The sequence below is a fragment of the Taudactylus pleione genome, unplaced genomic scaffold, assembly GCF_031769625.1.
Source record: "Taudactylus pleione unplaced genomic scaffold, aTauple2 ptg000225l, whole genome shotgun sequence".
NCBI lineage: Eukaryota > Metazoa > Chordata > Amphibia > Anura > Myobatrachidae > Taudactylus > Taudactylus pleione.
In genome coordinates, this window is record NW_028284627.1 from 9,883,014 (window position 1) to 9,906,299 (window position 23,286).

General features: G+C 44.4%; 1 protein-coding gene across 1 annotated transcript in view; it reads left to right on the forward strand.

Moving 5' to 3' along the window:
• The first annotated feature begins 381 nt into the window (after positions 1-381).
• Positions 382-23,286, forward strand: part of BLTP3B (bridge-like lipid transfer protein family member 3B) — a 115,153-nt gene continuing 92,248 nt past the window's right edge. The window contains exon 1 of the mRNA XM_088478935.1: positions 382-610. Coding sequence (XP_088335061.1) covers positions 567-610 — 44 coding nt within the window. The 5' untranslated portion in view covers positions 382-566. The remainder of the gene's footprint in view (positions 611-23,286) is intronic.

Consider the following 23,286-nt stretch of genomic DNA (forward strand, 5'->3'; position numbering starts at 1 on the left):
ATGCAGTAAAATTTTATATTACTGTATGAAACCAGCAAATACCATTCACTGGAAGTGTTCATTTACTGACTGATCTACTATATATTGATAGGTAGATAGATTTTTTTTTGTAGGAGAGGGAGAGAGGGGCATACAAAGTGATAGAGCTGAAAAGATATCTACTTCCCCGCCAAATACAAAGCATCCTCTCTGGTCGCCCAGTGATTACAGTTCTAGCATATGTGTGATGCAATCCCCCCAGCCGGCATTGTGGAATAGTCACCCCCCTCCCTCACTCTGTCCAGCAGCAGCAGCAGGCACTAGGACACACGGTGGGGTTACAGCAGTTACTGGCACTTCTGCTTCTCCTCCTCCTCCTCCTCCTCCGCCACTCCCCGGTATGAGTCACTCCGCACCGCCCCCTGCTGCTGTCTCTAGGTGATAATAATAAGATGGAAGCGGAGTGATGTGTGCCGTGCGGCTCCCTGCCTGAGCCCCTCTCCCTGACGAGCAGCAATGGGGGCACCGCTGCCAGCACTGTGTGTATAAAGGAGGAGCCCCCTCTGCCGCCCGCCAACTCACTCACCATGGCCGGGATCATAAAGAAGCAGATCCTGAAACATCTCTCCAGGTCAGTGTGTCTCCCATGTCATTCCTGTGTCTGCAACATAGTACCCACATACAGCCAGCACTGTCTCCCATGTCATTCCTGTATCTGCAACATAGTACCCACATACAGCCAGCACTGTCTCCTATGTCATTCCTGTATCGGCAACATACAGCCAGCACTGTCTCCCATGTCATTCCTGTGTCTGCAACATACTACCCACTTACGGCCAGCACTGTCTCCTATGTCATTCCTGTATCTGCAACATACAGCCAGCAATGTCTTCTATGTCATTCTTGTGTCTGCAACATAGTACCCACATACAGCCAGCACTCCCATGTCATTCCTGTGTCTGCAACATAGTACCCACATACAGCCAGCACTCCCATGTCATTCCTGTGTCTGCAACATAGTACCCACATACAGCCAGCACTCCCATGTCATTCCTGTGTCTGCAACATAGTACCCACATACAGCCAGCACTCCCATGTCATTCCTGTGTCTGCAACATAGTACCCACATACAGCCAGCACTCCCATGTCATTCCTGTGTCTGCAACATAGTACCCACATACAGCCAGCACTCCCATGTCATTCCTGTGTCTGCAACATAGTACCCACATACAGCCAGCACTGTGTCTCCCATGTCATTCCTGTGTCTGCAGCATAGTACCCACATACAGCCATCACTGTGTCTCCCATGTCATTCCTGTGTCTGCAACATAGTACCCACATACAGCCAGCACTGTCTCCTATGTCATTCCTGTGTCTGCAACATACAGCCAGCACTGTCTCATATGTCATTCCTGTATCTACACATACAGCCATTACTGTGTCTCCCATGTCATTCCTGTGTCTGTAACATAGTATCCACAAACAGCCATCCCCGTGTACTATGTGATTCATGTTAGTAACATAGTATCCACATACAAATAGCTCGGTGTACTGTAATTCCTATATCTACAACATAACCAGGTACTCTCTGCGTAGCTCTTAAACATTACATGCACTTGTAAGTTTAGATACTTTGATGTTTTTCTTCTCTGTTGCTGTCTAGTGCACAGAAATAGGGGGTGAAGGAGACTTGCTATAAATAATTTATTTGGGCAACACATCAGTAAAAGGAATGTGGGAGGTCCAGATGAGATCAGCGCCCAGGAGAGTTGGGGGGAATTAGCTGGTCAGTCTGGTCACTTCAGTGTTAACCAGCAGTGACATCTCCATGGAAGTTTGGAAATATTGCATCTTGCTCAGCTGTACTTTGACATAGGGGTGGGTGACAGTGACGCTGGAAACTGAAGCGGCTTTTGTAAACATTATGTCATGCTGTGGAGTTAAGGGTCCAATGGTGACATCTGCGACTGGTAGTGATTGTGCGGTCGGGAACTCCAAGGGTCTCTTGCCACCTTCCTTATTACTGCCTGCAGCAGTGGATGTGATCCCCCCCAAACCACCTTTTTCTGGGGAATTTACTACTGTACGCCAAGCACGTTACTGGGAGGAGGCGGAGAAGTAAGAGGCATCCTCCATATTAACCCCTGGTGTATTGGTTTGCTTTGTCTCCCACAACATACTGCGGAATAATGTGTTTTAAGTTTCCCATGTAGCATAAAATGGGCCAGGTGGCTGGAGTGGGCCTTGTGTCCTCACAAGACAACACCAATTCCTTTGGCACTAGTGCCAATGACCATATACTGCTGTTGGCATGCCCTGGTACATGAGTTGTCACACTGTCTATGAATGTGAGCTCTGCGAGGTCATGATTTCTGGAAGCTGATAATTAATCTGGGTGTTTTTTTGGAACTTCGCAAAATCCAAACGTTTGGCATTTTCTGGGGTTTTCCATATTCCCATGTAGGAGTCAAAATAAGTTGAGTATTTTAAAGGTGCTTATCGGTCTTTCAGGGGCATGTCGTTCCAGAGAATGTTTTATCCACAGGGAGTTGCAGTTTTGGTTCCTTTAGTTTCTCAGTAATATGTTCTGCTGTCAACTACAGTTAAAATGATGTAAACAAGAAAAGCAAAGCAAACTATGAGTGTATTACCTGACGCCAAGAGCGAGGAGTGGTTGTTCCACGTCCAGCAAAGTGGATGTGTCTGAAGTTCAACATTAATCTTCTCCAGCAGGATTCAATATATTCCTCCCTAAGCAATTATATTCCTAGGAAGAGGGTCCAGTATAAAGCTGAGTACACACCATGTTCTTGCCATACACAGTGCACAATGTAGTGTACGACGGCGCGATGTGTCATTGCATGGTGCATGTAACAGCACAGCGTCATTCATTGCATCGTCCCATGTGCTAAACGATGGATCAGACGTACACACTATATGATTTGTACCATATATCATTCGGATCCGCGTCAGAAAGATATATCATATAATATAGTGTGTAGCCAGCTTTACAGTCCGTGGGGGAACATGTATGAAAACTGTAACAGTTACCGTTATTGTAAACTGTACTCTCTGTCTGACCTTATACAGTACCAATTGTTGTGTGTGTGTTACTATATCCGGTATTTGTAAATGGACATAGGTGTTTGTTTTCGCACTGTGCATGCTCAGTAGCTCTGCGTACCCAAGTACGAGTGATGCGCACAGTTACACCTGAAAAGGCATAACTAGGCTTTGGCAGAGCACTCTCACATATACAGAGTACAGTAAGGGCGTATCAATGGAATTGTACACTATACATATTTGGAAGTATATGTGTCTCTTTGACAATGTACACACGCACTTCAGGAGCAATATAGGCCACCATTTATACCCCACAGCTGCAAATGATTCACTAGCTTGACACCCCCTGCTGCATTTGCGATCCAAGCACTGCGACGTAGGTCGCAGGCTGGGATCACCATTGCGACCATCGGTGGTCGTGGTCGATGGTCGCGATGGTGGACAGCTCCGGACAGCGTACGTCCACGCATGTTGGACAGCGTATGTCCACGCAGTCTCTGGCCTGGCCTTCCGGGAACGCTGTCTGCCCCCGCACTGCCCCGCCCCTTAAATGCTTCTGCCTGTCAATCAGGCAAAGGCATTCAAGGGCTTGCGTGCGATTGAGCAGGACCCATTCACACTCGCAGAATGGGTCCTGCTCATGCGCAGATTCCTGATAATTGTGAATCTGCGTGCCCTGCTGAATCAAGCCCTTAACCTGCATAGTCTAGTAACCCATCGCAACCTTTATACGCTGAATTCACAAGTAAGCTGATCAAGTGTTGCCTGGTTGCACTGTGTACAAAGTATTGCACTGTCGACATTTCAATCTATGGCCCTCATTCAGAGCCGCTCGTTAGCGGCAGTACGCTCGTTCCGAGCGATGTTTGCACATCTGCGCATGCGTACGCTTTTTAGTACGCATGCGCGAACCAGTCAGTGCGGCCGAAAATCGTTTGTACGCTATATAGCGAGTGCCTGCTATTTTGAGTGACAGAATGAGGCGTATGTGGGTGGTAACAGGGGAAGGTGCTTGAAAATGGGGAGTGGAGATCCGAACGCAGGCGTGCTTAAAGGTCAAAATGGGCGTTTTATGGGTGTGTATATTTAAAACAGCAGCGTCAATGACCACGTCACTGGGTTATTTTAGAGCCAGAACTGCTCGCAAATTTGTGGTAGCAAACACCAACCACAAGAATAGCGAGCAGTTCATACGCTGGTCGATGTACTCGATTAATCTAATAAATAGCGGACATGACGTATGGTGCGAGCGGCCAGGGGGCGTTTTTAACAAATAAACGAGCGTATGTTTTGCTCGTTCGTTCAGACTTAGAGGTGTGAACAGACTGCAATGTGCGTACGGATCATTTGAATAGCCACCCCTTGTTTTTAAACGAACGACCGCAAATAGCGAACGGCTCTGAATGAGGGCCTATGTTTGTAAATAACCCCACTTGAGCTATGCTAGGAGTAAATGAAATTCTGATTTTATTATAGGGATCATTAATTGCTGTGCTTGACTGACACACACACACACACACTCCTCTATAACTGCTATTTAACTTCACAACTTAAAACATATCTACCTTCTCATATTCTATACTTTTGAATAATCTACAATAAACAGAAATGTATTTATTATTAACAGTTTCTTATATAGAGCAGCATATTCTGTTGCGCTTTACAATTGGAAGCATAAATAGAACAAACCTGGGTAGTAACACACAGATATATAGGTAGGAAGGCCCTGCTCGTAAGCTTACAATCTATAGGGAAATAAGCATTGATACACAAGGATAGGTGCTATATATTGCAATTTTGGTCCAGCCAAAATGGAGAGTTTCTTGGTGGGCTGCATGATCCAGTCACACAGGAATGTCGGCCAAATATCAGGAGGATGTGAAAGAAAGACAATGTGAGATGTGTGGACTGTGAAAGGGGATATAATTAGATATGGAAGCTATGAAGGTTATGTGGGCGGTTCTGGAATCTGATAAGTTTGCCTGAAGAGGTGAGTTTTCAGGGAACTCTTGAAGGATTGGAGACGAGAGGAAAGACTTATTGTGCGTGGTAAGGCATTCCATAGAGTGGGTGCAGCCCGAAGAAGTCCTGTAACCGTGAAAAGGAGCAAGTAATACGTGGGGATGAGAGACATATCTCGTGCTGAGCAGAGAGGTCGGGTTGGGTTGGTGTGGTTTGGTTAATAGCCTTATGTGTAAGTAAAAGTATTTTATATTGAATACGGTAGAAAACCGGCAGCCAATGGAGGGACTGACAGAGTGGTGCAGCAGACGATGAACGTTTGGCAAGGAAGACAAGCCTCACAGCTGCATTCATATTGGATTGTAATGGTGATAGCCTGTTTTGGGAAGAGTAGTAAGGAGACTATTGCAATAGTCAATGCGGGAAATAATGAGTGCATGGATTAGAGTTTTAGCAGTGTCTTGTGTGAGATATGGTCGAATTTTGGATATGTTTTTTATATGTATGTAACATGATTTTGCGACAGATGAATGTGGGAAACAAAGGACAGTTCAGAGTCAAGTATGACACCTAGGCAGTGAGCTTGTGGGGCGGGGTGGATTGTCACGTTATCAACAGTGATAGAGAGATCAGGTTGGTAACTGTTATTGGCTGGTGGAAATATAATTAATTCTGTTTTAGAAATATTAAGTTTCAGGTGGCGAGATGACATCCAAGATGAAATGGCAGAAAGACATTCATTGACACGGACCAATACAGATGGTGATAAATCTGTGGAGGATAGGTAGATTTGAGTATCATCCACATAAAGATGGTACTGAAATCCAAAAGAGCGGATTAGTTTGCCAAGAGAGGAGGTATAGATTGAGAATAGCAGAGGACAGAGCCTTGCGGTACTCCAACTGATAGAGGTAGCGAAGAGGAGTCAGAATCAGAAAAACTAACAGTAAAAGAGCGATCAGATAGGTAGGATGAGAACCAAGAAAGAGCTTTGTCCTTAAGACCTAGGGATTGTAGTGTTTGTTTGAGAAGAGAATGGTCAACAGTGTCAAAAGCAGCAGAGAGATCTAGAAGAATTAGGAGTGAGTAATGACCTTTAGCCTTGGCAGTGACCAGATCATTTACTACCTTAGGGCCTGATTCAGACCCACTCGCGAGCGGCTGTCCGCTCGCAAGTGGGTCGATGTTATGGACTGAGCATGCGCACGACGGAGGGAGCTCCGTCGTGCGCATGCGCCAGACGCGACGAGCGAAGGAAAGTCCTTCGCTCGTTGTGTCGGATCAAAGGGGGCGTGCTGTCAATGTTGATTGACAGCACGCCCCCTTTGGTGGGCGTGCCTCCCTGACGGGGGCGTTCCCACGGGAACGCCTCCCGTCAGAAGCCGGCCCACTGACATCACTAGTGATGTCAGTGGGAGTGATTTTGGCTCTGATAGAGCCAAAATCACTCCGGAGCTTGCGGTTGAAAACCTCAACCGCAGGCTCCGGCTGGCAAATTCGATGGTCTCGACCATCGCGACCATCATAATGCACGCTCGTATAGCCTGTGGGTGGTGACCCACAGCTATACGAGCGTCCAGGAGGACGCTCCATGAAAATGGAGCCCGGCCCTCATTCAGAGCGTGCGCTCTGCTCAGAGCGTACGGCTCTGAATGAGGGCCTTAGTCAGTGCTGTCTCTGTGGAGTGTTGGGAACGAAAGCCAGACTGAAGTGGGTCCAATAAGTTGTGTGAGGCGGGTGTAGACAAGTAGCTTGGAGAGGCATGGAAGCTGGGAGATAGGACGGTAATTTGAGAGAGTGTTCGGGTCAGAATTTTGTTTTTTCAGAATGGGAGTAATCATTGCATGTTTAAACAGTGATGGAAAGATGCCAGTAGAAAGAGAGAGATTACAGATTTTAGTTAGGATTGGGATGAGCACTGGAGACCAAGCTTTACTGATTTGTGAGGGAATAGGATCTAGAGGAGAGGTAATAGAGTAGGAGGATGAGAAATGATTGATTTGGAAGACAAAGCCTGATGGAGACAGTAAGAAGTGGCAGCACTACAATTCGCTGATAATATTTGTATCATTTCAGTAACTAATTACAAAGGCAAATAGTATATTCATAGATATACACTCAGTGGCCACTTTATTAGATACGTCTGTTTGTTAAAGCAAATATGTAACCGGGCCAATCATGTGGTGGCAACTCAATGCATAAAAACATGCAGGCATGGTCAAGAGGTTCAGTTCTTCAGCCAAACACTGGAATGGTGACTTTGACTGTGGAATGATTGTTGGTGTCAGAATCTCAGAAACTGGTAATTTCCCTGGATGTTCCTACACAACAGTCTTTAGAGCTTAAAGAAAATGATGTGTAAAACAAAACAAAAACATAAATTGAGTGGCAGTTCTGTGGGTGAAAATATGCTTAGATAATGAGAGAGGCCAGAGAAGAATGGTCAAACTGATAGGAATGTAAGTGTAAATCAAATAACCATGTATTACAATGGGTTGGGTACGGGATTCCGGCTGTCGGGATGCCGGCGGTCAGAATACCGACAGCGGCATAATGACAGTCAGAATCTCAACAGGATTAGGTAAGTATCCTAACCCTCCCCCTAACCATAACCCACCTTTCCAGCAGCCTAACCCTCCCTGCAGCCTAAGCCTCCCCCCTAGTGCCTAGCCATAACCCTTCCCCTAGTGCCTAACCATAACCCTTCCCCTAGTGCCTAACCCTAAACTTAACCCTCGCCCTAACCCTAATACCGTCGGGATTCTGGAGCCGGGATTCAGACTGCTACCGGTATTCTGTCCGCCAGCATCCCTACCACCGGCATGCCGACTACATCCCCAGTATAACAGTGGTGTGATAAGAGCATTTATGAAGCTGTAAGTGGATCGGATACAGCAGTAGAAGACCAATCTTTTCACGGCTGCGTCTTTATACGCAGCGGTACTGAGAATCCGTGCTAATGCCACAGCCACTGTGGCTGCTCAGAATATCCGTCGGAACTAAGCTGCTAGGGTCAGTGAAACTGCGTAGAAAGATGAAGCTGCTGGCTGCGTACGCCAACTTTTGACTAGCCACCTCCATGTTACCTCCCATAAACACGCACTGACTCTCCATCTCCCTGAGTCCAAATGCTATGGCTGCCATCTGTAAACCATTGTGATGCATGCGCAGTACAAAAAATATTTGCCAGCTGTGCAAACATCCGAATAGCATCCACCTCTGAATCAGGCCCACAGTCTCATCAAAACCAGACAGTGGAAGATTGGGAAAAAAAATCGCCTGGTGTCGGAAATCTTGATTTCAGCTGTATACATAGGATTAATCCTACCTTATACCAACTATTCTGGCCTGTGATATAATGGTGTGGGTGAAATGTTTTCTTGCCAAATGTTAAGTCCTTTTATTACTAGTTGATCACTGCTTAAATTCCAAAGCCTGCTCAGTATTGATGCTGCCCATATGCATCTCTTTATGGCCCCAGTCTACCATTTTCTAATGGCTTCTCCCAGCAGGATAACGTGCCATTGTCGCAAAGCACACGTCACCTTAGACTGGTTCCAAGAACATGACCATTATTTCCGTGTACTCCAGTGACCCCCACAGTCACCCAATCTCCATCCAATAGAAAACCCTTGCAATGTGGTGGAAAGCAAGATTTGCCCCTTGACTGTGCAGTTGGCGCATCTGAATTGCTAAGCAATGTTTCCAAATTCCAGCACCTTGTTGAATTCATGCCATAAAGAGCCAAAAGTGTTCTAGTTGAAAAGTGGGGTTCCGCACAGTACTAGATAAGTGTACCTAATAAAGTGACCTTATATATTAATTGCCAACGTCGTGGCTGCCCCCTCCTGAAGAGGCCAGCCAGGGCGGTACAGTGGGGGGCGTGGTGCAGCTTAGGTGGCAGTTTGGGGGTGTGACGGTGTCATTGTGTCATCTGGCCCTATCCCCCACTATACATTGCCTAGACTACCGGCATTGTAAAGCGCACACTGCTCACTTTACTCGGGAAGTGGCTAGCACCATGCAGATGCAGTGCAGGACAGGGAGACTTGAATGCTCTTCCGAGTGGCCAGGAGCAGCACCTGTGATTCATGACCTCCTGGCCGTTCTGGGAGAGTAGGCATGTAAGACTTTATATATGTTATCTTGAAGGAAGGTCCAGACGTTTTGAAACTTGATGATTTGTCAACCCAGAATTGAATGGACAGCAGCTAAGTAAGAGTTAAAGAAAATGCGTGTCATAAGCCTTAGGGTGCAAGGTCACAGTGTAGAGTCCCATACAGTTTTCTGTCCTTTCCCTGAATAGGGGATGGATAACAACAGTAACTATTGTGTGATCCACTTGCATAGATTATGTTGGTATGTCCTATCCTCATGTAAATGACATAGTTATTTACTCCCTCAGATGCCACAAGCATGAATAATTTAATTTGTGCGTACATCATGCTGCAAATGTTTTTGTCATTGTAAAATCCCATTTGAATAAAACATTGGAATGCCATCAGTCACCATAATTGGCTGTAAAATTCTATTGTGATTTGAGAGTAGCCATTCTGATATTAATATTCATTAGGAACATTCTTCTGTTCATAAGGTAAAGTTTGGCCACTGAGCCATGGATAGCACATGGTCCTTATTAATGCTACAATATGGTGGCTATTTATTGGACAAGGGATTAGTATGCATTACCGCCAGCCGGCAGTTCAAATCCCGACAGAGTGTGCCCGGCAGGGGTGAAGATCCCGACTGCTGCTAAAGGTAAGTACCGCTTAACTTGTGTGTGTGTGTGTGTCCCCCAACCCTAGCCCTCGCTTAGGGGTGCCTAACCCTAACCTCCCCCCCCCTTCACCTAGCCTAAACCTGGCCCTCCCGGGGGGTGCCTAACCCTAAGCCCCCCCGGGAGCCCAAAACCTAATCCACCACAACCCCCACCCACAGCTGTCCACGCCTGGCTTGCCTTCGATCGGGATGCCGGGCGTCAGGCTCCCGCCGTAGGTAAAATGACAGGCGTCGGGATTTCGACACCTGTCAATTGTACCTTGCCGGGATTAGACAGTCGTGAAGCCGGTGGTCGGGTTTGCGTCCGTTGGCTTCCCGACTGATTCCCATTGGACAATGCACTCATACTGTAGTGTCTATAGACTCTTTAAAGCTCTGTATAAGGAACAGGGGGCCTGATTCAGAGCCGCTCGTTCGTTCCGAGCGATGTTTGCCGAACTGCGCATGCGTACGGATCATAATACGCATGCGCGAACCAGTCAGTGCGGCCGAAAATCGTTTGTTCGCTAAATAGCGAATGCCTGCTAATATGAGTGACAGGAGGAGGCGTATGTGGGTGGTAACAGGGGAAGGTGCTTGTAAACGGGGAGTGGAGATCCGAACGCAGGCGTGCTTAAAGGTCAAAACGGGCGTTTTATGGGTGTGCATAATTAATACAACAGCGTCATTGACCACGTCACTGGGTTATTTTATAGTCAGAACTGCTCGCAAGATTGTGGTAGGAAAAACCAACCACAAGAATAGCGAGCAGTTCATACGCTGGTCGATGTACTCGATTAATCAAATAAATAGCGGACATGACGTAGGATGCGAGCGGCCAGGGGGCGTAGTTATCCAAAAAACGACCACAAGTTTTGTTCGCTCGTTCAGGCATAGAGGCGTGAACAGACCGCAAAGAGCGAACGGTTCATTTGAATAGCCACCCCCTTTTCCTGAACGACCGTCCGCAAATTGCGTCCGGCTCTGAATCAGGCCCAAGGTCTGTGCACTAACTTGCAGTATAAAAAAAGTGTAGTGTGCTACTGACTAGCATAAGTGCTGATTTACAGCACCCCCCTGGCTATGCCACTGGGATAGCAATGCTAACCATTACACCAACTGTGCTGCAGATATTTTAGGATCACTAATGCTGGCCATACACGGTGCGATTAGAAACCTCACGATGTGTTGTACGATTGCCCTTGCGATTCTTCCTTTTGAAAGTCTCCATACGACGTGGTCAAATGGTGTACGATTGATCGTTACGATCATACATACATACATACATACATCATAATATATCCTACACCAGTGGTTTCCAAACTGTGCGTCGTGGCACCCTGGGGTGCCTTGGGACACGTGCAGGGGTGCCTCAGGTTGGTGGTCCAGCACCAGATTCAAATCTTTATGGTCAATGTGATGTAAATATGTGCACAAACAGAAGCACAAACCTGTCCACCACCACATAACTGACCCTAAGGATGACAGGTCAGCACCATTTACTTCATTGTACTACACTTTACAATTTTTTTTTTTCGGAATTTCTCAATAACAAACTTTTGGCTTAGGGGTGCCGTGAAAACAATTCTGATGCACTAGGGCGCCGTGATTCAAAAAACTTTGGAAACCACTGTCCTACGCAATAGATCGCAATCTTATGGTTTTTCTGTAAGATGTACGATCCAACTATACGATGGTGGGGACACGCATCGGCATCGCAAACCTACCAAAACACACTATGTGCACGATTGGTCGTTACGATCGATCGATATCGTGCACATCGTGCAAAAAATCGCACCGTGTATGGGCCGCTTAAGGCTGTTGCAGAATAGTTTTGTCTTTTCTAAATCAAAAAAAGTAATATTTGCATTTTTAAGTGTTTAAATATATTTGTTTTAAAAGATTTTTTCCTGAAATAGAATATATATGTTGTCCCTTTGTATTGATCCTATGGTAATACATACTGATGAAAGACCTCATTCTGTCTCCTCCTTTCAGTAACACACATTCTCTGTAAAGGGACGAATGAAGGGCATGTACGTCATATCTACAAAGTAACCTGACATACTTGTGTAGTAAGGTGACCCTCGTGTGTTTCTTCTTGGTAAAATACTTTATAAATAAATAAAGATTTCTCTCATTTATTTCCCTGTAACAATGCTCATAAGCCCTGCCGTATGCCCACAGCTGTATTGTAACCTCTTTGTATTCCGAGGAATATTACTTTCAGATATACTGTACATTCGTGTCTAGAGACTAAGAGGGGAATTCAGTTAGATCCGAGATTTCTACGGGTGCGAAAAATGAGCGTTTTTTTGCGGATTTATTTTAACGCCAAATTCAATTTGGCTCCCATTTTATCACCCGGAATTTTTTTTTTCGGGTGGTGAAAAAACAGGTTCTGCGTTAACACATGGAGGTGACAAAAAAAACACCCACCATCTTGTCAAGCAGCCCAGCACACGCTCCGGTGGGAGCAAGGAGACTGTTGCTGGTGAGCAGCAGCAACAGTCTCCTCTCCTCTGCGGGGTGCGATCACACTGATTGCAGCCTCCCTGGGCTCACATAACCCCGTTCCTCAGCGCATAGTGCCATATTTATCTTATCTTTTTTTTCTAAGGAGGGAGTGGCCATGCCTCCCGCGATTAGGCTATACCCCCAATAAGTTCCGACTTCGGGGCTAATTGAATTAGTCTGGTTGATCTGTTAGCTGGTGGTAAAGTAACGCGGCTAACAGAATTAGCCCCCTCAATGAATGAGACAACTGCACAGTTGTCACCGTCACAGGCTTTTTGCATCTTCTATGGTTCATGTTGCTCTTTTTTTCTCCCAATGCGTTGGTCTTTATTCATTAATTATCATTATATTTTGTTGCAGCAGAATAGCTAATGACCTTTGTCACTATTAAATCAACCGGAGGACACAGATTAAAAATAAAATGCATTCATGTTACACCTCGCCGTAAATATACGCTTGGTCATAAAAGGGTGATAACTCATTTGGTAAAACTAATAAAGCATTCTGAAGAATACCAGTCCACAGTCAAGCGAAAGAAGACTGAGTTCCTGTCAAGTGAGATTATGGCAGCAAACCACAGACCAGCTCAGCTTTCCCATACAGAGGAAAAGATTGCAGGCCAGCATGTCTGACAGGGAGACTGTTGCCTCAGGCTGCAAAGAGCATTGGGTTTGTAATCTTCTTCTCCATTTGGGCTGTGTTCCCTTCAGTTCACAAATGCACCAGGACTCTAGACTTGTGAATGTGGATTATCTGGCCTTTGGACTTGCTTTGGATGTAAAAGACATTGTTAAAGTTACCCTAAGGTTGTGTGCCACCCACCACCTGTGATTCGGACTTGGCTCCAACAAATCTTCTACTAAGGTGTATTGATGTAAAAAGGTCCAGTGTTTGCCAAAATAGTACAGAGCTCTTTGCACACATGTATTTTTTTCTGAATCCTTAAAGGAAGAAGTTGTCAGACCTGTTCTAAAAAACACTATTTAGAGTTAGACCCAGACTGCATGCCTAACTTCAGATTGATATCCAACCTCCTATTTCTAGACAAGGTTATCGAGAAAGTGGTTGCAACCCATCTGGGATACAGTTTGCTGACCCGTGATATTTATGATCCATTCCAGTGAGGATTCAGGAGACTCTGTGGTGCTGACACAGCTCTAGTGGGATGTAGTCATAATCCCGTCTGTCGGGATGCCGGTGCCAGCATCCCGACCGCCGGCATCCCGACAGTAAGTATTGGGGTTATGGTTAAGCACTAAGGGGAGGGTTAGGGTTGGGCACGGGGGGGGGGGGGGAGGTTAGGTTTAGGATGCAGGGGGGAGGTTAGATTTAGGGTGCGGGGAAGGTTAGGTGTTAAAATATAGGTAGTTACCCATAGGCATAGGGATTGTAACCCAGTCGGGATGCCAATGTCTGGATACTGACTGCCGGGATCCAGAGCGCTGCCATCCCATATCCAACCCGCTCTGGCCCCTGACAAATGTTTGATTTTAATCCTCCTTGACCTCACTGTGGCACTTTATATCGTGGTTCAAACCTTATCTCACTGGCAGGTCACAGAGTGTATCTTAGGAGTATATAAATCGGCGCTAATGTCCCTGTTATGTGGCGTTCCAAAGGTCCCTCTCTTGGGTTCCATGCTTTTTGCAGTGTACATGCTGTCACTTGGTGAAATAATCAGAAGTCAATGGTCTGGACTTCTACTTCTATGGAGATGATACTCATCTGTACTTGTCCTGTGCTCTGTGTGCTAAGAATTGAATATCAATGGCAGTCTAATTTGAGCTCCAGGAATGGATGAGTGCTGGTTGACTGATTGAATTTTAATAAAACAGAGATTCTTTTGTCAAATAACAAGACTGTAGCTGGGCCAAACAACTAGACTTAAGCTTAGGGCTTCGGAATTGCAAATCTCTGACGTAGCATTGTCCTTGCTTGTGGTCTGACACCTGCTCATGATCAAATCTACATTCTTTCATCTGAGAATCTATGATTGGCTTCCAAAGTTTTCATAATCATGGTCCTAGTTACTTCAAGTAACTTCTGTTTCCCTATACACCCACTTGCTCACTTTGAGCCACAGGTAAATGATCTAGAATCTCCTGTACTTCGTTTAGGGACCACACTATTAACATTGTGGATCCTGCACTTTAGAACTTGCTGTGCAGAGCAGTCTAAAGGCACAAATCCACTAGACGACAGGCAAAAGATTGCACAATGACGACATTGTAATTGTGCAGTCGTTTGTTTTTCTGTCTGTGATGTGCCTGCTCGTTCAGTGAAGGCTCATCAATCATCTGCAAACATGTTAAACCTGACGATATCGTCAGGTTGTACAACATATTTGTATGATGATAGATGTCTAAACAACCAGCGGTAGCGCGCATCGCTGGTCATTTTAGAATTTTTTTTAAAAAATCTGCAGATTATTATTGAACGATTGCAATATCGTTATCGTTCAATCGCTCAATTTATTTGTCTAGTGGATGTGTGCCTTTAGACCTACCTGTTTACTAAAGCATAATTAATGCACCTTTACTTTCATAAAACCCAAAGGCTTACCTCTCCTATCTGCATTCTGTTCATCTTTTATTTGTTTTGTATCGTGTTTTTTTATTCTTTCCGTTTTATTGGGAGAAAAGTGCTATATAAATATTATTATTTATATATTTTATTTTTTTTCCACATTTTTCGACTCCTTTAAAAAAAATGGCCCTTAGTTGAAACATGGAGCCAAATTTTGATTGAATTGCCTTTATATGTGCAGCTATTAACCCTAAAAGAGGATGTAATCTAAACAAAATACTACACACAATTCATGATGTCTGTTAATTTGGCTGTTTAACTGGAAGTATTAAAAGATAATCTATAAAAAAGCTTACCTATTAACTAAAGTGAAGAGGTTAATGAAATTTGTATAGAGACCAATATTGTTCTTGTACCCAGTTGTACTAGTGCCCAAGGCTAAGCACTTTAACAAGTGTTTACTGCTGCAGAGATAGATCGTACAGCTAATTCAATATCATCATTGTGTACTGACCCTTGAAATACATGTTTAACTTCTTTGACTATACATTTCTTTCCTTTGTTGATTTTTACTGAGTGAGGAACTAAGGAGGGATAGTGTAATACTCCTTTCACACATAACACCCTGGAAATACATGGCTCCAAACCTGGGTCTCTGCTGCAAATTTCTTCTTTTTGTTTTTTTTTGGTCCACTGTGTCTCCTTCTGTGTCTGCCCCAATGACTGGTGCTGCGGCTGCCACACTTTGTCCTGCTGCATCTGCCCCACTGAGGACTCTGCTCCTTGTCATGTGGTCTGGCACCTGCAGCTGCACCAAACGGCCAATCAAACACTCTCTGAACAACCCAAGTCTAAAAACCGGGGAAGCGTCCGTTCACACTACAGGTTACTCCCGATAAAAATCCTGTTATCGAACAGGGTCGCGGACAGGTCTGTTCACACATAGCCAAGACCTGGGTTGAGCTGCCTGCCCCGTCAAAAACCCATGTTTTTGGTGTATGTGTAAAAGGGGTATTAGTATTAAAACAAAATCACATTGTGTATTTCTCCTCTACTAGCTTGGCGCAGTATACTTTATTATTATTATTATTATTATTATTATTATTATTATTATTATTCTGGTGATGCCTCATTACTAAGACTTATTGCCTATACAGTGATTATCCAGGCCGGAAGAGGTTTCTCCTACTCCAGTGTGCGCATGTTCTAAAGCTCTGCTGAAAATATTTTGTTTCCATAAGTCACTCTTTCTAAGAATCACTGACTCCACATTGCAAATTGCTTTATATAAAATAACTACTAATAATAACCTTCTCAAATATGTTTATAAAAGTTCCATGCTAAAACAAAGTGTCAGATATTTTACATTATACTGAATTTACATCTGCTGTGCAGCTTAGTGCTAGTTGTTATTTTCGGGATATGTTCGACATCCCGGCGGTCGGTATGCCGACGCTTACATTACCGACGCCGATCAGAATCCCAGTGCTCGGGATGCTGGCACCGGGATTCTGACCGGCATAAGTAATGTAAGCATCGGCATCCCGACCGCCGAGATGCCGAAGGTAAGCTGCAGGGTTGGGGGGAGGGTTAGGGTTAGGCACTAAGGGGGGAGGATTAGGTTTAGGGTTCGGGAATGGGGAGGTTAGGTTTAGGCACTAAGGGGGAGGTTAGGGTAGGGAGAGGGGGAGGGTTAGCATACCGACCAACAAGTGTCGGTATGCTGACCCTGTCGGGATGCCGGCGTTGGGGTTCTAACCGACTGGATCCCGAGTGCCGGCATCTAGTACCCAATCCGTTGTTTTCTAATAGCAAGCAAAAAGATTATGCCTGGCATGTCCTTCAATGGACCTAAATACTGGTGTGGTACAAAATGTCGACAGAATTTCGACATAAGGTTTTTCTGCTGTTAAGAGCCCTAACCACAGCCTAAGCCCAAAACTGTAATGTCAACAATGTTGACGACATTCAGAACATGTTGACATTCTTGTGTAGGCAATTTGAATAACGCCACTGTGAATGCCGACATAACTTCATACAGCTAAAAATAATCGCTCATCCCATGATTATAGCTTTATCAGATATTATTTATTTGTAAAAGTTTTTTATTTCATAATTTATCAATAGATGAACATAATTTCTAGCTCTTTCATTTAGCACGCACCTTACAAAAAAAAAAAAAAGGCGATCTATAACTTGGGTGCTTCTCAGCACTGAACACTCTTGAGCAATATAGGTTACTCTGTGTCACATCAGGCAGATGAGTTGTACAGGGAATGTGGAACAGCGCTGTGTCTGCTGCTATAAATGAGTGATGCAGTTTGAACTTGAACTTTGGAGTTATGCAACATTTATCGCAGTCGGGTGTAAGCTGGTATCTGATCTGTGACATTAGAAATGACAATCACTGCAGCAGAGAGTGTTGAACAATAAATAAACTTATACAGTACGTACTTTTTGTATGTTTTATATAATGCTGTGGGAATGCTCATTACCCCTGCTTAAACCAGTGTATGTAAAATAGACAGTTACTATGAGTTATAATAATAGGAAACCATTTGTGTGAGTGAAGCATTGAAAGAAAATGTCAGGTCGTACATGGTGGTCATTGTGTATGGTGGGGCTGGGGGGTTTGTAAAGTTCTCTCCGCTGCTTATTTTATGCCAGAGTAATAAAGACTTGGGGGTAGATGTACTAGGCCCTGGAGAGAGAATTGGACAGAGATAAAGTGCAAATCAATCAGCTCCTAATTGTTATTTTTCAAACACAGCCTGTAAAGTGACAGGAGCTGATTGGTTGGCACTTTATATTATCTCTCTCTCTTTTTTTCTTTTTCTTTTTCTTTTTCTTCTTTTTCTTTTTCTTTCCTTCCCTTCCCCCCATAGACCCCTTAGGCAGCAGTGTGACGCAGACATCAACCTGATGTCCGACTGTGCACATCACCACGTATTCCGGTAAGGAAAGTTGGCTCACTATCCGGCACATGGGATGTGAAGAAAGAATAGTGACTATATAGTATATCGCTGCAGAATGCCTCCTCAACCCTTCTGGAGGCATTCTACGGCACATCACCAAGTATCCAATCCCCCTCAGAATAAGGCTGGCTTACCAAATAGGCAAATGCCAAAGGCAGCACAATTCTAGTATAGAATTTTAATTTGTTGTTGTTGTTTTTATGTACTAAATTTTTTTTATGTATTTTTATAAGCCAGTTAGCATACGGAATAAAACATAGTTCTGGTACAGATGTGTCTTCATACACCAAGCCTCAATACGCCATGCGGCGTGAGACACCCGGGCGAGTGTAGCAACTTTTTCTTTACATTTGCATGTTTTTCACACCGCAGATGCAGCAAAACTCCACTCGGATTAAACCAGAGAGACCGGCTGCAACTTTATTCGCACAGGAATTAGTTATAAAAATGTACAAAGTCGCAGATGTAGCACAACGGGACCTGGTGTGAAAAAAAAAAAAAAACGTTGCTGCTCCTAGGCACTTCATATTAGAGATGTGCGGGTTCTGTTTTATTCGATCCTTATTGCCACATTATCCCAAGTTCGGATTAGTTCGGATTTCTCTTATCGGCTATCCAAAACACGTGACAGCCGGCTAGCCAACATAATGCAGTTTTTGAGAGCCAAACATATCCAAGTAAAACCAAACCGCACATCTCTACTTCATATACAGATTTATTTTAAACTCATTCGCACACAGATGTACAAGTGCCGTATATCAAGTTAATCAGTGCAGTCTCGTTAAGCGGTCTTGTCGCATCCGATTGTTTAATATTGAGTTGCACATTAGAGCGACAAAAAGATGCTCGGCGCAAACCAAGTTACCCAGGACCTTGCGCGGCGAGAGGGGCTACATGGCGTGACTGCAGCCATAGTGTATGAAGACTCTTCTGTAAGATGGAATGTCACACCCTGACCATCCACATATCCAGCTGGATGTGACTAGAACATACAAAGGAATATTCCTTCTTGATCTAAACATTTTGTTATTTTCAGTACAGTAAAATATGTTACATGTTTTTTCAACTTTAGGTGTTGAATTAAGTGCGATCTCCATCGTTACCTTGCGTGGTGTGCAGCTGCGCGCATTGCGGGTTATTACGGGAAGAAAAACCTATGGGGGTGAGCTAAGATGAGCAAGTTTTCCTTACCAGATTACCCATGTTATTACCTATTGGAACCCTGCAGCTAATTGCATTTTCCCTATGCTCGGGTGAGCTTTGGACACATTAGCATATTTCCGCAGTTGCACTCTGTGTGAAATCGCAGCTGCGATGGCATTAGAGTCCATCTCTGAATCAGTCCCTTTGATGGATGCTACGTTTATCTTCCCTCTCCCCCTCTGTTCCTAGTCAAAATTCCTTCTTCTAACCATCTTCTCCCCAGCATGGCTGCACCTTTCCTGTAGAGGTGTTTGCCCATCTCTACTGTAATGCCTATATCTCAGAGAGGATGAGTAATCAGCCCAGGAGACCATCACTCTACCACAAGGGTGGAGCAGTGCATCAACAGGCTTTGCAAGGGCTTCCCACTCTGCTCTGAATAGAGTAGCCAGAGGGACTCTTAAGAGTAGCCTCTTATGTACTGCTCAGAAAAGGATTCCGCTTTTTGCCCTCCTAGCAGTTTATCATCCCAATCCACAGTATACCGGCCTCAAGCACCTGGGTAGCAGCAATTGTTCAGTGTTCCCAGTACTGTCAATAGATTATACTGTTTGTCTGCCCTTCACTACACTTCTGTTCCCAATGTTACAGGATCAGTCATTGGCCTTGTTGCTCGTAGCAATAGCTGAACAGACATCTCCAGTGTCGATCAGTGTGGTATATTTATTGAGTTGTCAGAGCAGGACAATCTCCCTTCTACCCCTTCTTGTAAGGGTATAGGGATGGATGATCTACAGCATTTAGATAGACAGTCAATAGGTTGACTTGCAAATAGTCGACATGGTTAACAGTTAAAAGGGTGGAGGGTCAAAATGTTGACATAGTCAAAAAGTCAACACTCAAGTGGTCAACACAGAAAAGGTTGACACATGATTTTTAGGGTCAGGATGAGGGTTAGGTTTATGGTTAGGCACTTGGTGAGGGTTGAGGTTAGGCTGCGGAAGGGGATGGTTTAGGGTTTGGCACTATGGTTAGGTTTAGGCACTAGGGTTAGGCACTAGTGGGTGGGTTAGGCATTAGTGGGAGGGTTAGGGTTAGGCACTAGGGGGAGGGTTAGGGTTAGGCACTAGGGGGAGGGTTAGGGTTAGGCACTAGGGGGAGGGTTAGGGTTAGGCACTAGGGGGAGGGTTAGGGTTAGGCACTAGGGGGAGGGTTAGGGTTGGGCACTACGGGGAGGGTTAGGGTTGGGCACTAGCGGGAGGGTTAGGGTTAAGCACTAGCAGGAGGGTTAGGGTTAAGCACTAGGGGAAGGGTTAGGATGAGGATTAAGGTTAAAATAACATGGACCTTGTATGTGTAGACCATTTGTGCGTCGACTTTTTTTTTTACCATGTCGACCTATTGTCTGTCGAACATTTGATGTCGACCTATTGACTTGTATCTAAATACTGTAGATCTTTCATACCACACCGGCTCTAAGTTGGCGACCTACCTCAGGATCAGCTACCTACCTCAGGATCCTGCCACCTTTTAAATTAGGTCTGACTTGTCTGCTCAGTGAGCGGCAAACTCCTCTCGGTATTATCATTTCCATATTTAGATTCAGAGGCCCTCATTCAGAGCCGCTCGTTAGCGGCAGTACGCTCGTTCCGAGCGATGTTTGCACATCTGCGCATGCGTACGTTTTTTAGTACGCATGCGCGAACCAGTCAGTGCGGCCGAAAATCGTTGGTACGCAATATAGCGAGGGCCTGCTATTTTGAGTGACAGAATGAGGCGTATGTGGGTGGTAACAGGGGAAGGTGCTTGAAAATGGGGAGTGGAGATCCGAACGCAGGCGTGCTTAAAGGTCAAAACGGGCGTTTTATGGGTGTGCATATTTAAAACAGCAGCGTCATTGACCACGTCACTGGGTTATTTTATAGCCAGAACTGCTCGCAAATTTGTGGTAGCAAACACCAACCACAAGAATAGCGAGCAGTTCATACGCTGGTCGATGTACTCGATTAATCTAATAAATAGCGGACATGACGTAGGATGCGAGCGGCCAGGGGGCGTTTTTAACAAATAAACGAGCGTATGTTTTGCACGCTCGTTCAGACTTAGAGGTGTGAACAGACTGCAATGTGCGTACGGATCATTTGAATAGCCACCCCTTGTTTTTAAACGAGCGACCACAAATAGCGAACGGCTCTGAATCAGGCCCAGAATCTGGAATTTCAGTTCAGCAACACACTCATAAATTGCACAGCAGTATTCACCCCTGACTGTCTGTAACAGATGGGCATACCTAGCACAAGATGTTCAGTGGGTGGCATTGCCAGTCATGGAACGCATACTGACTGCAATTTGCTTAAGCTACATGGGGATGCTTTCTCTAAAGTGCTGAGCATTAACTACGACGAAGTAATGCAATGTAATAATGCAGTAGTGTTTGAGTATTATTAATTTATACAGCGCTGTACAGAAAATATTTGTCATTCACAAAGATAGAACTCTAGTTGGGAATTGAACTCATGACCTCAGGGCTGTGCGGCAGTAATGCTGACTACTGTGCCACCGTGCAGACTACTTTTTACAGAAAATTGCCACCATAATAGAACAAATGTACTTTTCAGGCAGTTGCCGGACAGTGTAAAACCTTCCTTGCTTCTGCACTTAAGATGCAGCCTCCGTTAGAACCTCCTCCTCAAGCACTTTGTGCTTTTCAAAGTCTACATTTCAAAATCTTTTCATTGATTTGAGCAAAGGACATATAAGCTATGTAACTCTTGTGCTTTATTGAGGCTAAACAGTAACACCTCCCCCCCCCCCCCCCTCCAAAAAAATCCAACAGTATTATTTACAGAGCCAAGATGAATCTGCCCTGTTTCTTATCCATAAGTAATTGCCAGGTGGATTTCTCATTTGCATTGTCCTTTCCTGTGTTGCCCTTTCGGTAATGTCGTTTATACTAGAGAGGGAGCTTTCAGGTGTCGGGTCCTGCTCGACACCTGCTCGTGCTGCCTAGGACGCTGAAGCTTCTCTCAAGGACGTGAGTAGAGGAGAAAATACTCTAGAGGCGGAAATTTCTGCATTACATTTTTCCATAAGTCGGAACAGATTTAATTGTTGCGTGTGATATATACACTGTGAGAAATGTGTGTGTGTTAATCTGATATTATTTTACTACATTTAAAAGTTATCCTAAATCTTGGGCATGCATGAAATATTCTCATCAAAAGCAATTCCAGTTTATTCAAGAAATATTAGGACCTTCTACACATTGAAGAGAACCCGACAGAATGGAGCCTTTAGCCAAGGTTACGCAGCATTTTCAACCCACCTATGGTGCTTACATTGTCTCTGGGAAACATCCCTATTTTTCATTAGTGACAAATTGCACAGCAAATCTTTTTCTTTTTTTATAGAATTCAAATAAACAGAAATAAAACTGTTATAACTTATGACATTTGGCCATTTACTCGCAAATGATCGTTTTGACAATTTGGTTAAATCAAACCAACGTGTCTGTTTTCCAGAGTGAGCAAATGGCCAATTGTAGTTGGGATTGTTTTATATATTTCAATTTGGTGTTTGTAGAGATACACCACATATAAAAAAGATCTGTTGTGTTCTGTAACCGGACAGCATCTCCAGTGCACATGTGCAAATTAGTGATTTGACAAAAGTATACAAAAGAATGCCTTTCCCTTGATGATCAATGCACCATAATAACTCGCAAGTAACAATCCCATATCCATCCAAAAAATCGATACAGACCCTTGACCGGGATAAGACAGTCAGGAAGCCGGCGGTCAGGATTTCGTCCGTCGGCTTCCCGACTGCTTCCCGCAGGACGGGCTCCTCAAATCGGTGCTGTATTGTGGAAATCTGATCAAGACGATTGTAAGATATCAACAACCAATGTGACACGAGCATACTCCCGCCGTTACAAGATCTGACTCCATTTTTGTTAAAGGGGTTTGCCCGTCTCCCAATTCCAAACTGTTGGGAGGTTTGTGTAAATTGATGAGATGGATATTCTTTTTGCCTAGTCTGTAGGTTATATAAACTGTAACTTGTAGGGAAAGAAAATATCATACTTATGCACTAGTATGCTGCATATTTCCATTGGCATTACAGTAGACTGAATATTTCATTTGCCTCCTGTGGAACCCTGTCCCAGGAAAGCAATAAATAACCAGGTTTACAGCTGTAAACTAGATTTGGCTTTAGGGAAATGTTTAATTGTGGTAATAAAAATGCTGCTGTAAATAAATATTTTGCTTGAAATAGTATTGGAACCTCAGTGCTCATCAAACACTAACCATGCATATTTTTGGAAGTGTCTAAATGTTTGTATTGATTTTCTATAACCTCA